The sequence below is a fragment of the Xyrauchen texanus genome, chromosome 26 (genome assembly GCF_025860055.1).
Source record: "Xyrauchen texanus isolate HMW12.3.18 chromosome 26, RBS_HiC_50CHRs, whole genome shotgun sequence".
Taxonomy (NCBI): Eukaryota; Metazoa; Chordata; class Actinopteri; order Cypriniformes; family Catostomidae; genus Xyrauchen; species Xyrauchen texanus.
Window position 1 is genome coordinate 20,218,949 of NC_068301.1, and position 14,069 is coordinate 20,233,017.

Genomic DNA, 14,069 nt, shown 5'->3' on the forward strand with positions numbered 1-14,069 from the left:
ACAGAGGCACCATATAAATAAGTGCTGCCATTCAAACTCAATGTGTCGCTTAGAGCTACAAAGGAAGCCAAAGACTCCCAAAGAAACTGCTGCTAGGAGTCATTCCTGTTAAAGCAGCCTTAATATTTCACTAAACCCTCATTTTTGGCATTAGTTTGAGAGAAGTACAGATAAGCTTAATTTTGAAACCATAAATGGTGCAGAATCCTTCTCATTTGCTGAGTGAGACAGTATTTAGCATTAGAATATGCGCCTCATTATTGTATAAAACCTCTAGGTGAGATACTCGGTGTACCGCTTCTCATTTCCATTTGCCGCTTACTTACAGTAAATCATACTTTAATTCCAGACAGCCATTTTCCTCAGAATTCAAGCTGTAACTAACCAATTTCTGAAGTCTGTTCGCTCCATTTATAAGCATCATCTGCAAAAAAAAGCCAGGACGGAACGTGCTGTTCAAGCTAATTTTCACTCTCAGTGAAACCGAGTCGATTTCTCTCAAAGTGGACTGTCGTTAATGTCTGCAGCTCTTTACCAGTTCTCTTTATCACTTTATTTCTCCTTTTTCTCTCTACCTTCTTGGCTTAGAGGAGCTGAGATTCATTTGAGCTTCCACTTGCTTAGCTTGCACCATTTTTTCACCATTCTGTTCTTATTTCTTACTCCCTGTTTCTTTCTTTCTCTCTTCCCTTTCTCTTTAGGGGCTGTGCACTGTGACTGCTGCCTTTTTGCACTTCTTTTTTCTGGCCTCTTTCTGCTGGGTACTGACAGAGGCATGGCAGTCCTACCTGGCCGTGATTGGCAAGATGAGGTCCCGCCTCATTCGCAAGCGCTTTCTGTGCCTGGGCTGGGGTAGGGAACTGCATGCATACACCAAAAATTACAAAAGTAATGTTATTAAAACCAGGGTGCCCATGGTCATGGAAAACCTGGTGTAAAGAGATTTAGATGGGCAAGGAGGAGGCGAGAACTGGCTTGACAATATAAATAATAGTTTAATGAGGACCTTAAACAAATGACACAAACACACACATGACGGTCAGCTGACCGTAAATTATCTCTCTCTCGTTGCACCACCCTCCGCAGTCGGCCTTTGTCCCTCTCAGAGGCTTAATTAGCCTGATAAGGGACCGGGTGTGTAAAATCACGACACAGCCCCGCCCCGCCCTCCACCCTGTCACATTCCTTCATTCTCTCAGGGTGGGGAGCCTCCGGCATGATGTACAAAAAACCACGCCGTGGTCAATCAACTCGTTAGCAATGAGCGAAGCAAAAAGTCTCTCAGGAAGTGTATCAGCTGTTGGCCGCACAAGGCTTCCACCGGACCTACCAACAGTGTAGGGAAAAGTTAAATTGTTTTTTAAAGTAACTACAGAACCATCAAGGAAAAGTGGAAGTGGTTCGACCAAATGGACTCTATCTAGATTGGCGAGCAATAGGAGGGGGAGTGCCCGGCTGGAGTCCAAAATTGATGGTACGTTAACTCTATATTCTGCTTGAAAGCTTCACTTTATTTAGTTGACCAGCTACTGCTTCTAAAACAACCAGGCCAATTTAACTGTTACACTTGTGTAAAATCACCATGCAACAACTGCTTTATGCAGCACAATGAGCAAGTAGCTAACAGCTAGCGGTCGTGTTATTGTTTTGGTCAGTTTGTTTTAACCCTTTCACACGTACTATCATAAAGTGATTACATTAGGCTGGGCTCGGAGGCATACGATCAAACCAGTGCCATCTGTTTTGTGCTGCTTCTTAACAGCAAAGAGACACTTTTTCATAATGAATCAGGTGCTCAAATATTATTTTTAACATCACAATATCTTTATTTTGTTTTAAATTACAACATTCAAATAATCCCAAAGAATTTAAGTTTTAAGCCATTACCATCAAAGCTAACTGTTTTGATACAGCGATGCATACACATTATATATATATATATATATAAAACATATATTAAAAACATTTCTGAAAAGGTAATGGAAAAAAACTGTATATTCAAAAGGGTGGGAAGTCTTTATCATCCAAATGGGTGATGCAGTTGTATAACACGCCATCTCTTTTCAATTCAAGCACATTACAGTCTCAGTCTTACCAGTTTGCTTCAAAGCAACATAATGATATGCCACAAACGTGCCATGTGAGCCCAGTGTTATTGCTGTGTTACATGTCAAAGATGTTTTATCTGTGATAAGGCAATGTATGGCATCTTCCTTGCACAGGCAAGATCTGAAAGGTTATTCAAGCCATTGCAGTGGCACACACACTTGTGTTGCAACTTATTGATCCTCTATCACTTTCATTAATTCATAGATGCCCTTTGCAGATAGAGTATCAGAATGCCGTTGTTCCTCCCCAAAGGGAGGTGATAGTGCTGACAGATTGCCGCTGTGATTAAAATGTAGTGACGCCTTTGATGGTTGTGCCCTGAATCATAATTATTTATTTATTTATTTTTGCATCTCACTCATGACCGCCACATATTTTTAAGTGGTGTGCCATGTTAAAAATTAAGTCAACTTGTAAAAGTGCATCTCGAGACATCTGTGTCCTGTTATATTCATTCCACTATGTCTAAGGAGGCTCCAGCATATGGCAACTCTACCAACTTGGAGGAATACACAGCATCAGTGATCAGCTACATCAGCAAGTGCATTGATGATGTCACTTTCTCCAAGACCATCACCACTCGCTCCAACCAGAAGCCATGGATGACTGCGGAGGTGCATGCGCTGCTTAGGACCCGAGACTCTGCCTTCAGAGCAGGCGACAAGGCTACCCTAAGAATAGGGATGGTCAAACTGTCCCAAGTGATCAGAGAGGCAAAGCGAGCACATGCCCATAGAATCCACAGTCACTTCCAAGACAGAGGCGACACGCAGCAAATGTTGCAGGGCATCCAGACCATTACCAACTACAGGACAACATCAGTTGCATGTGACAAAGATGCCTCCCTTTCAGATATGCTGAATGAATTCTATGCTCGGTTTGAAGTGCAGAATGATGTGGCGGCAAGGAAGCCCACCCCTCCTCACAATGACCAGGTGCTCTGTCTTACCATGGCTGATGTGAGAAAAACTCTACGTAGACTCAACCCAAGGAAGGCTGCTAGACCAGACAACATTCCTGGCAGAGTGCTCAGAGGTTGTGCAGACCAGCTGGCAGATGTTCTTACCGACATCTTCAACATCTCTCTGAGCAGCGCCGTCGTTCCAACGTGCTTCAAGACCACCACCATCGTCCCCATGCCGAATAAATATTCAGTGTCCTGCCTCAATGACTACTGTCCCATCACACTCACACCCATCATCATGAAGTACTTCGAGAGGCTCGTCATGAGGCACATTAATACCCAGCTGACCCCCTCACTAGACCCACTGCAGTTCGCATATCGTTCCAACAGTTTAACAGACGATGCTATCGATAAAGGGATAATATATTTGAATGCTGTTCATAGACTTCAGCTTAGCATTCAGCACAATCATTCCTCAGCACCTGATTGGAAAGCTGAACCTGCTGGGCCTAGACACCTCCCTCTGCAACTGGATCCTGGACTTCCTGACTGGGAGACCTTAGTCAGTCCGGATCGGGAACAGCATATCCACCACCACCACACTGAGCACAGGGGCCCCCCCAGGGCTGTGTACTTAGTCCACTGCTGTTCACTCTGCTGACTCATGTCTGTGTAGCAATGCACAGCTCGAACCACATCATCAAGTTTGCTGATGACACAACCGTGGTAGGTCTCATCAGCAAGAGCGATGAGTCAGCTTACAGAAAGGAAGTGCAGCGGTTAACGGACTGGTGTAGAGCCAACAACCTGTCTCTGAATGTGGACAAAACAAAAGAGATTTTTGTTGACTTCAGGAGAGCACAGAGTGACCACTCTCCATTGAACATCGACGGCTCCTCAGTGGAGATCGTCAAGCACCAAATTCCTTGGTGTTCACCTGGCGGAGAACCTCACCTGGTCCCTCAACACCAGCTCTATTACCAAGAAAACCCAGCAGTGTCTCTACTTTCTTCGAAGTCTGAGAAAAGCACATCTCCCATCCTCACTACATTCTATAGAGGGACTATTGAGAGCATCCTGAGCAGCTGCATCACTGCCTGGTTTGGGACTTGCAACGTTTCAGACCACAAAGCCCTGTAGAGGATCTGAGAAGATCTTCGGGGTCTCTCTTCCCTCCATCAAAGATATTTACACCAAACGCTGCATCCGCAAAGCAACCAGCACCACACACCCCTCACACAAACATTCGGGCCCCTCACAGCCAGACTGTGTAACAGCTTCGTCCCTCAAGCCATCAGACTCCTCAATACTCAGAGAATGGACTGAAACACACACACACACACACACACACACACACACACACATGTTGTGTTTCCATGTTTTATGGGGACTTTCCATAGACATAATGGTTTTTATACTGTACAAACTTTATATTCTATCCCCTAAACCTAACCCTACCCCTAAACCTAACCCTCACAGAAAACTTTCGGCATTTTTACATTTTCAAAAAACATAATTTAGTATGATTTATAAGCTGTTTTCCTCATGGGGACCGACAAAATGTCCCCACAAGGTCAAAAATTTCGGGTTTTACTATCCTTATGGGGACATTTGGTCCCCACAAAGTGATAAATACACGCTCACACACACACACACACACACACACACACACACACACACACACACACACACACACAAACACACATACACACATCTGTACACCATCCAACTTTTGCACATTTCCAGTGTTGCACTTAATTCATTGCCACTTTATACCTGGATGCTACCTCAATAACTGATATATTTATAGAACACTATTTCATAGTATTTATGTTTACATTTGGCACTTTTAGAAAGTATCATCTTTTTGCACTACTCGATTACAAATGTGTACTTTTTTTTCTTATAAATCATACAGATCATATGTATCTTATCTTTTGGAACACCTTTGTGTCGGGATTGTGCCTATAATGCCCCACAATGCTGCCTACGTAGGCAGCTTACTAGGTTTTGGAAAAAAGCTACCATGAAATGATCACACTTGCCACCCAGAGCAAACCCTTTTCCTTTATTGGCTTCTATTAGAGCTGATTTTGGGCCTCCTTCGTCCCCTCCCATCCCCACAATTTTCTAAACCCAAGTTTTACTAATTGCTGTTAATTTCCGGAATTAATCAGAGCAATGTTAATTACATGAATATTTAGGAGGAGAGCTCATTATGTGTGGATGTTACATGCAGACATAGAGAGAGAAGAATGGATACTGTAGGTCTAACTAGCACATGAGTAAAACTGGCCTCCATGACTGTGATGGCAAACACAATAGGGATGGCACCAGCAGGAGAGGGCAGGGAGCCCTCACCCCATACTGCTATAGTGTTACATGTAGAGATAGGGGTGGGGAGGACATACTTCTATAATGTAAAGCTCACTGTTTGCAATGGAAAATAAAACCATGCACTAGAAAAAGGTACATTTGCTTATTTGCTTAAAAGTTACATATAATTGTCAATATAAAGTGGGTTCTGGCTTCAATATCAATTTCTGGTAATGGTCTTCTTCTTCTTCACTGGGGGCCTAAAGACAATAAATATATATATATATATATATATATATATATATATATATATATATATATATATATATAATATATATAGGCATGACTTGCAATCCCTTTATTTATTTAAACTGCACAATGAGGACTTTTAGACATTTCAGTATTTTCTGTTACAGCATTTTCTGGAAAGCTATTTTGAAACAATGTGTATTGTGAAAAGTGCTGTAAAAATTTAAATGACTTGATTTGACATATATACAGTATATACTGTATAAACTGTATGTGATTTTTAAACATCACAGCCTTTGCCAACATTAATGATATAAGTCCTCTCTCGTTTTACAAGCATTAGTTCTGGTGCTGACATAAGCAAGAGGGCCACAGTGAGTGCTCCTTGTACTTCCCCCATGCAGCTCTTAAAAAAACACAGAGGAAAACGTTTACACTGGTACAATTTAGCCTTCTGAAAGAAAGATGCATACATAGAGGCACATGGGGATTGTTCTCTACTGAAGCAGTGTGTCTGTGGTCTGGAAGGGCACTGTGGACGGGGGGATGCTGTACCTGTATGACATGTGCATTCCTCCATGAAAAGGGCACAAGCTAAGGAAAGTAATTGATGTGAGAGGCGATTACTTCAGCTAACTTCCTCTCTAGCCTCAGGCCATCTGCCATTTATGTTTCTGAGAATAATAAATCCTGGAAACTGACAGGGGGAAATTCTAGGTTGCATTTTCTGCTCATAATTTTGCTTTCAGTAGTGCTTGTCCTCTGTTATATGGGGTTGACAATTTCCTTGTACAGGTTAAATGTATAGCCTTTTTGTTTCCATGCCATTATCCCTTTCATCATACACTTTATCTTGCAGGTCTGCCTGCCCTTGTGGTTGCTGTATCTGTGGGATTCACCAGGGCCAGAGGTTACGGCACTCCAAGTTAGTAAGTATCAGTGATGCAGGGCAGTTTCACATGGAAAATATTGCGGTAACATAATTTTGCCATGCATGACCAAAACATTGCTGGAGGATTAAGATATTATTATATGTTTGAAAGATGCAGCATACAGAGGTAGCTACAACCACAGGATGATTGACTAGTTGATTAATCAATTAGTATGGTGAACTAATGAGTTAACAAATTTTAGCTTTAACATTTTTGGCTGCTGTGCTTCAAAGCAGATTAATGATAAAACCATCTCTGAGGTGTTATGTCTTTAAATGCATCCCCTTTTGATGGCTATGTGGAAAAAAACTAAACATTTGAAAAAATGTGAATACATTTCAAGAGAATAACTGAAATTAATATATATATACAACATCAGTTTTACAATTTTAAGTATGTGAAGGCCCTAAGAAACTAATCTTAACGGTTTCTAATGGACCTAAATTAGCCTAATTACAGTATAAAGACTTAAGACCGACTAATAGATTTATCATTTAGATAACCCACCAACTAGTCGATATAAAAATATATGCCTTATTATTTTACACACTTGCATATATACTATACATTTACAGTCACAATAATTTAATGCTTAGAATTTCATATTAAAAATACAACCAAATCAAATGAAAACCCACAGCAATGAAAGATGCTAAGATACCTGTGGTTTTACGGAAACCTTCTAAACAAGCTTAAGACTGAGGCTCCTGTGAAGTTTCTTTGCGAAGGTGTGTTACCTGATGTTTCAATCCGACCTTTGACCTTAGAAGAAAGATCGTCTACATCTTTAGCTAGGCTTCCCTCATACCTGCATCCTTTCCTTTAGTCGGCATTCCACTATCGATCCGGTGCGAGCCAGAGCTATTATCTACTCAGCCGTGGCCAAAAGCCAAAAGTCAAGAGCCGAAAATCGATCTGCATTTCCACCACCTGGCCAATAGCCCCGCACCGTTGCCCTAAAACCCACCCTAACACGCCACCCTGGTGCCAACATCACACACTCCACCCATTTCACAAGCAAGATCAAAACTCAAGCAGATCTATCAGACTCTTGAGACTAGCTAGCCCTCTAAACCTGTACCTTTGCATGCTGGATGCACAATTTGGCAAGTTCAGCTATAATATACGTAATCACGTTTTCATGTGGCAGACACCTTCAATCTGACGTTGCATATTTTCATCAACCCAAATATTCAGAAGAGCTCTGATTTTGTCTACTGACCAGTACTGATGATTCTTCATTCCCAGTTGATCTGTTGAAGTAAGCTGGTAGCTAGATATGAAAAATTGGGCAATGCTGAAACCGCTGACCTTACTCAGCGAAACTCCACCTTTGACATTGACCTTGTTGACAAGTTGGCCTTCTGTGGCGCTTGGCCACTGGCCTCGAGGAAGCCCAGACGAGGCATGATGAAGCCCCAGAAGTGACAGTGGGAATGCAACTGGACCTGGCATGCATTAGCATGCCTTCATTTGGCCCTATAGTGGAAAAGTGGCTAAATAGTGCCTATGGATGCCCTTATAGTGTTGGCCATTTTCTGCTGCTCTTCATGTCATGGCTCTTGTGTTTACTATTCCACTAAGCAATTGATTAAAAGCAGGGAGTTCCCTGTCTAATCAGAGACAAATGTTGAAAACAGTGTTGCCTTTGAGAGCTTTAATTGCCAAATTAATTCCCTAAAAAAAGGACACGTTTTAAAGACAGTGCCAAGAATTCTGTCTCCATACATTACCTCACCATTGAATAAAGCAACTGCCTATTTACTTTATAGTCACTCTCTTCCCTGCAGTCTCAACATTGCACACTGATTAGGTAGTGGCAGAGAGTGTGAAATCTTGGGTACAACTGAGCATACAAATGCATGTATGATTGAGTGCATGTGTCTAACGACATATTCAACAATCTTTTCCCAGCGGTCATTTCACAAGGACGACAGAATATAAACTAGAATGAAATCTGTATGATTGCGTTTGACCAATTTATCAGCAAAATGGTGAAATTGCTGTATTAAATTGTGCCTCATGTTTAATAATCTTTGACTATAAAGTATCACCTTTTATCTTGCAGAGCTATTTGTGTATAACTTTACCAGGCAATATCTGTATCTATTCATTAGGTATGCAGCTTTTATTTGGTCACTGCATTTAAAGCAATTTAACAATGCAAAGTTTGCTGAAGACAAAAATAAAATAAAATAAAAAAAAGTACGATGAAGAGTTGTTTAAATATGGATCAATCTTTTAATAAAAGGAATGAGTTTGTCTTCAGACGGAGCTCAAGTGATATGAATTAACTATGTGTTCGCTGATAGCGGCATTTATTTGGACATGCTGTCTGCATTGTTTTAGCACTCAATATACCAAAGGAATTATACAAATCAGATAATGCCACTAATGCACCCAAAATATGTGCTGAAAGCAATTTGTACTGTGCAATGTCAAATCTTACCATTTTGTTCTGAGCTCTAGGTTGTGGAGGATGTAGCAGTCTGTAATAAAAGTACCTGAATCAGCTCTTTAAAATTCCAGTCTATAACATGTGTCTGGATATATGCCCAGTTACCTCCAGTTATTACAATAATATCCATCATTTGATCATTATTTGATGAATTACTGCTGTCATGGTCATCACAAAATCTCTTTTAAATGAAATTCCTATTGGCCTGGTGCAATTAACATTGCAGTGATTATTGCATCAGAAAAAAAGTGTAAACCTTTGTAAATAAGGCACAAATCTATAACAAGTGTAATTTACATAAAAAGGTGTGTTTTCTCTCTCTCTATCTCACTCTCTCTCTCTCTCTCACTCTCGCTCTCTCTCGCTCTCTTTCTCTCCCCCACTCTCTTTCTCACTCCTGCTCTTTATCTAAATTTTAGTTGCTGGTTGTCACTGGAAGGGGGGCTGCTCTATGCATTTGTCGGTCCTGCTGCTGTCATTGTACTGGTAGGTTGCAAACTCTCTGGTCTCTCTTTGGTTAGAATTACTGTCAGCACGTGCTCCACCCACTTTAATATGCATTTTAAATATATCATGCCTGGAGTCGAAGTGGAAAATCAGTCTAATTAGATTAGAGTTGAGACCTGTCCCATTTAAACTGTGTATATTTTTCATCAGTATATCATGTTAATATGCATGATTGAACTTGATGAGCTTATTAGCCCAAATCAAACAAAGTGTGTACATATTGTCCACAGCCCAGTCTCAGGTGCTAGAGTTTTCCACGAGGTGTTTGCATTGTTTTTCATGGTCAGATGTGATTTGCGTTTGTTTCTTGGTTGTGCTGTGAAGCGGCCCACTCAAACAAACAACTGTAAATGAGATTTGGGCATCAGGAGATGCTCGCTGTCTCCTTGGAGAGACAAATCTAATTAATGGGAAAATAATTAATCTTGCCTCTAGCAAATAGAAGAGCGATAACCCATTGTATTAGCAAGTGCCTTGCTTGATCAGAATAAGAACGGTGTGCATAAACATGTGGTAGACCTCATAGGTTGGATATGCTCTCAGAGCAGACTTAACCCAGCTTGTTTTGCATGTGTATTTTTTGTGTAAAGTTGTTATTTTTCAACAGCCATAGTCACATTGCAATTGTTGTGCACAATTAAATCAATAATTTTGATTTTTAAAGGAGGAAAAGGCAAACTCATGCCTGTATCATTGTAAAAAACATAATAATCAAAAAGGTACTGTCATTGAATAGTATTGAATTTTTATACATACAGTACCATTGAAATTAATGTTTAGTGCTTTACATTGAATCACACATGTTGGTTTTGAATTAAAAATATTGTATTACCGTTTTAACCTATAGCACTGAATTGAAGGTTTTGATATGGTTATGTGAAGCAACTTGCACTAGCTTTTGTGGCTAATTGGTTAGCATTGCTAATTGAAAACACAACGAAATTGTGCATGTGTTGATTCCCTCATTACCCTGTCCATGAGGTAATACCTGCTAGTATATTCATAACAGCTCTGCAAATCGGCCTGAATGGGTCAAACTGGGTGAAATGGACAGACTAATTACAAAGTAAACAACTCTTTCATTCTGACCCCATCTGAATCAAAATGAACTTGAAATGACTTGAAACATGAAATGATTTGTGAGTAAGCCGGTTTTAGTGACCAAACAGCTTGGTTAATTTAAAGGTGTACCTCCATGCCTGCAAACTTCATGACCCCCATTTGAAGACTAATAATACAGAAGGTGACTATAAATAATAATAGCAGAACAACAGTTCCCTTACGACTCAGTGCACTTGACAATGCGTGCTAATGCATATGGGAGTGTCCTTCCACACAACCTATTTGAAAACTCTCTACAATAACGCCAATATTCTAAAATTGGCTATGGTGTTTGAGCCCTGCCTTTTTAGGCGTGAAGCTGTCTGCTATAAAATAAGTTGCACTATAAAAGAAGGTGCACAAACACCATTCCTAAGAATTTTCTTCGTTCAAGACAATGATTAATCTCTTGTCTAGAATCCCTCTACTGCTTCGCCGTTGACTACACGAGTCAGCAGGCAGAATCTTCTCGGTAACTATTTTTTTCTAAATCTAAAAGTCACTTACGTGTTCACATCTTTTTTAAAGATGTCGTTCCTTAAGTGTTCCCTGTGTAAGAGGCAGATCCCGCCGTCAGATCAGCATGAGAGCTGCATTCTCTCCTTCACACCCTGGAAGCTGTCAAGTGACCGGGTCTCATAGATCTGCCCCGTTCTTCTCTGACGTTCATAACAAATTGTCAAAATTATGGCGCACACCCTATTCAGCTCGCCCATGCAGCGATTACATCCTCTCCAATGTGGATCATGGGGAAGATATCAGTTAATTCTCAACTAGAATGGCCTATTCTAGTTGTGATGCTTGAATCGCGCACTTGTGACGTGCCCATTAAAAATATTTACCCAGAAACAGATCTTATTGCACATCCATCCTCAGGACTGATTTGTGTAAATTGATCTGAAGGACATGCACTTCATGTGCCAATTGCTCCACGGTTCAGGTGGCTTTTTAGATTTGCGTTAAAGGGAACTGCATATCAATTTAAAGTCCTTAATTTCAGTCTGCCTCAGGCTCCCCGCACGTTCACCAAATGTTCGATGCGGTGCTTGTCCCATTGAAAATGAGCTGTGTGTTTTTTTAATTACCTCTGTGATTTGTTATTACTAGCCAATCAGAGGCACTACTGAGCAAGCATGTGTTGCTTTGCCATATGGAAAATCTGGCCTAATGACAACTGGTGAAAAGCACACTTTTCCACAGCCAGTAATTATCCTTTTTAGGAGTTCTTACATGCGCACCTCATGAACGAGTGCATACAGACCATCCTTCATTGTCTGTTTCAGTTCAAACTGAAACACATTACCATTGAAGAACTCGTCACTGTCTGGCTACTCTAGCACCATGGGCTTCTACCAACATGGTGTTTTGCTGGCTCAAGTTTTCAGAAAGAAAGTGCTGACCACAAATGCATCCAATGTTCAATGTGTAAGGGATGCCTGACTTATGACACAGGTGCGAAACGGTCCTGACATGTCAACCGCCTAGAGCTATTGGCTGTCTTTCTAGCTTTGAGCTATTTCTAGCTATTTATTTCTAATATTGTGAATCACTACATTCTGATTCGTTGTAACAACACAACAGTAGTGGCGTATATATGCCGCCATGACACGCTGACCCACGGATGGCCGGTGAAACGCTAGTATGCGCTTCCCCAGTGCATCTCCTTCATTCTGTCATCAGCAAAGTCCAAGTGGACATGGAAACAGTTCTGTTAATTGCGCTGAAATGGCTCAATTAGCCATGGTTACTGGAAATGATAGAGTTGTTATACAGCTCACCATGGGATATACCACTGAGGAGGGATTTCCTCTCTCAGTCGCAAGGCATAATCTGGCATCCCCAGCCCAAGCTGTGGAACCTGCATGTGTAGCCCCTGAACAGAGTGCGCTAAATGCACCACAATTGATGCATTCAGTCATGAACACTATTTTACAGGCTAAAGCACCATCCACGAGATGCCTTTATGCGTTAAAATGGAATGTGTTCACTGATTGGTGTCTTTCACATGGCAAAGACCCAGTAAACTAACCCATATATGAAGTTCTCATAATTCTTCAAGAGCGATTAGATGCAGGACTCACTCAGTCAACGCTCAAAGTTTATGTGGTGACTATATCTGCATATCACTGACCTGAAGCCGCCACCACTATAGGTAAGCATGGTTTAATCATAAAGTTCCTTAGAGGAGTAAGACGATTAAATCCACCTCGGCCGGCTACAGTCCTAACTTGGGGCCTATCTTTGGTCCTAAAAGCGCTCGCAAGCCCCCCTTCGAGCCTTAGGACTACTGTTGGCTCTGGACAAATGGGTCGGTAAAATGGGTCAGAGACTTACATGCACTATCAATTGACCGTTCATGTCTGAAGTTTTGCCCCAGACTTTCAAAAGCCACTGTCAAACCCAGAATAGGCTATGTGCCTAAGGTTCTAACCACGCCCTTCAGAACGCAGGTGGATCACATTCAAGCTTTCTTCTCTCTTCCATTTAATTCGGATGAGAAACAATCCTGGCATTTGTTATGCCCTTTGCGGGGGCTACACACATTCATTGATCAGAGAGTTAAGACTCTCTGATCAGCTCTTTGTGTGCTATGGAATGACCATCTCAAAGCAAAAACGTTCTCACTAGATCACTGATGCGATTGCCCTGGCTTATGAGTCGTAGAGGAAGATTTGCCCAGTTGGTGTTAAAGCACACTCAACAAGAGGCATGGCCTCCTCATGAGCATGGACAAATGGTGTGCCTTTACAAGACATATGTTTTGCAGCAGGATGGTCTTCTCAAAACACATTCACAAGGTTTTAGAACCTAGATGTAACGTCTCTCTCTTCACAAGTCCTCTCTGTTTAGAGCTCTTGCTTTTTCATTTGCCAAACATATACTTATGCCCCTCTTTTTAAGTATGGGCTCCCCATCATTTTACACACCCGCTTGCATTCTGGCCATTGTAATTTACCATAAAGTCACAAGCACTTTCATTATAAATTAACTCCCTTCCCAACTGGGTTCTCACTTCCCCTCACTTACATCATACTCATGTTGGTCACCATCCCGTGGGACTGCAGTTTCATGTTTCCTCTCTGGAAGGTAGTTCCCTATGTCTCGGTTACCTGAGACATAGGGAACGAGACATTGCAAACGCTGGCCACACTACAAGACTCTTCTGAGTTCTTCTGAGGTGTGAGCGATGCACTCCTTGTCCCTCAATCAGAAAATTCTGTGGAATAGTCTTTGTGCACCTGCTTTTATAGTGGACAGCTTCGTACCTAAAAAGGTGGGGCTCAAGCACTATAGCCAATATTACAAGTTGAGAGGTTTCAACTAGGACATGTGGGAGGACAATCCCATATGCGTTAGCACGCAATGTCTTGTTCCCTTTGTCTCAGGGAATCGAGGTTACGTACGTAACTGAGATGTTAGTTAGTACTAAAAGGCACTAATTAAAATATATTGAACAAGTAATTTCAGCCAATTGAATCACTTGGGCGTCCAA

At 41.3% G+C, this 14,069-nt stretch overlaps 1 protein-coding gene across 1 annotated transcript in view; it reads left to right on the forward strand.

The window, feature by feature from the left end:
* LOC127620361 (adhesion G protein-coupled receptor B2-like) overlaps positions 1-14,069 on the forward strand; it is a 449,688-nt gene that overhangs the window by 383,380 nt on the left and 52,239 nt on the right. Inside the window, exons 20-22 of the mRNA XM_052093573.1 lie at positions 702-852; positions 6,438-6,507; positions 9,388-9,454. Of these exons, the coding sequence (XP_051949533.1) occupies positions 702-852; positions 6,438-6,507; positions 9,388-9,454 (288 nt within the window). The remainder of the gene's footprint in view (positions 1-701; positions 853-6,437; positions 6,508-9,387; positions 9,455-14,069) is intronic.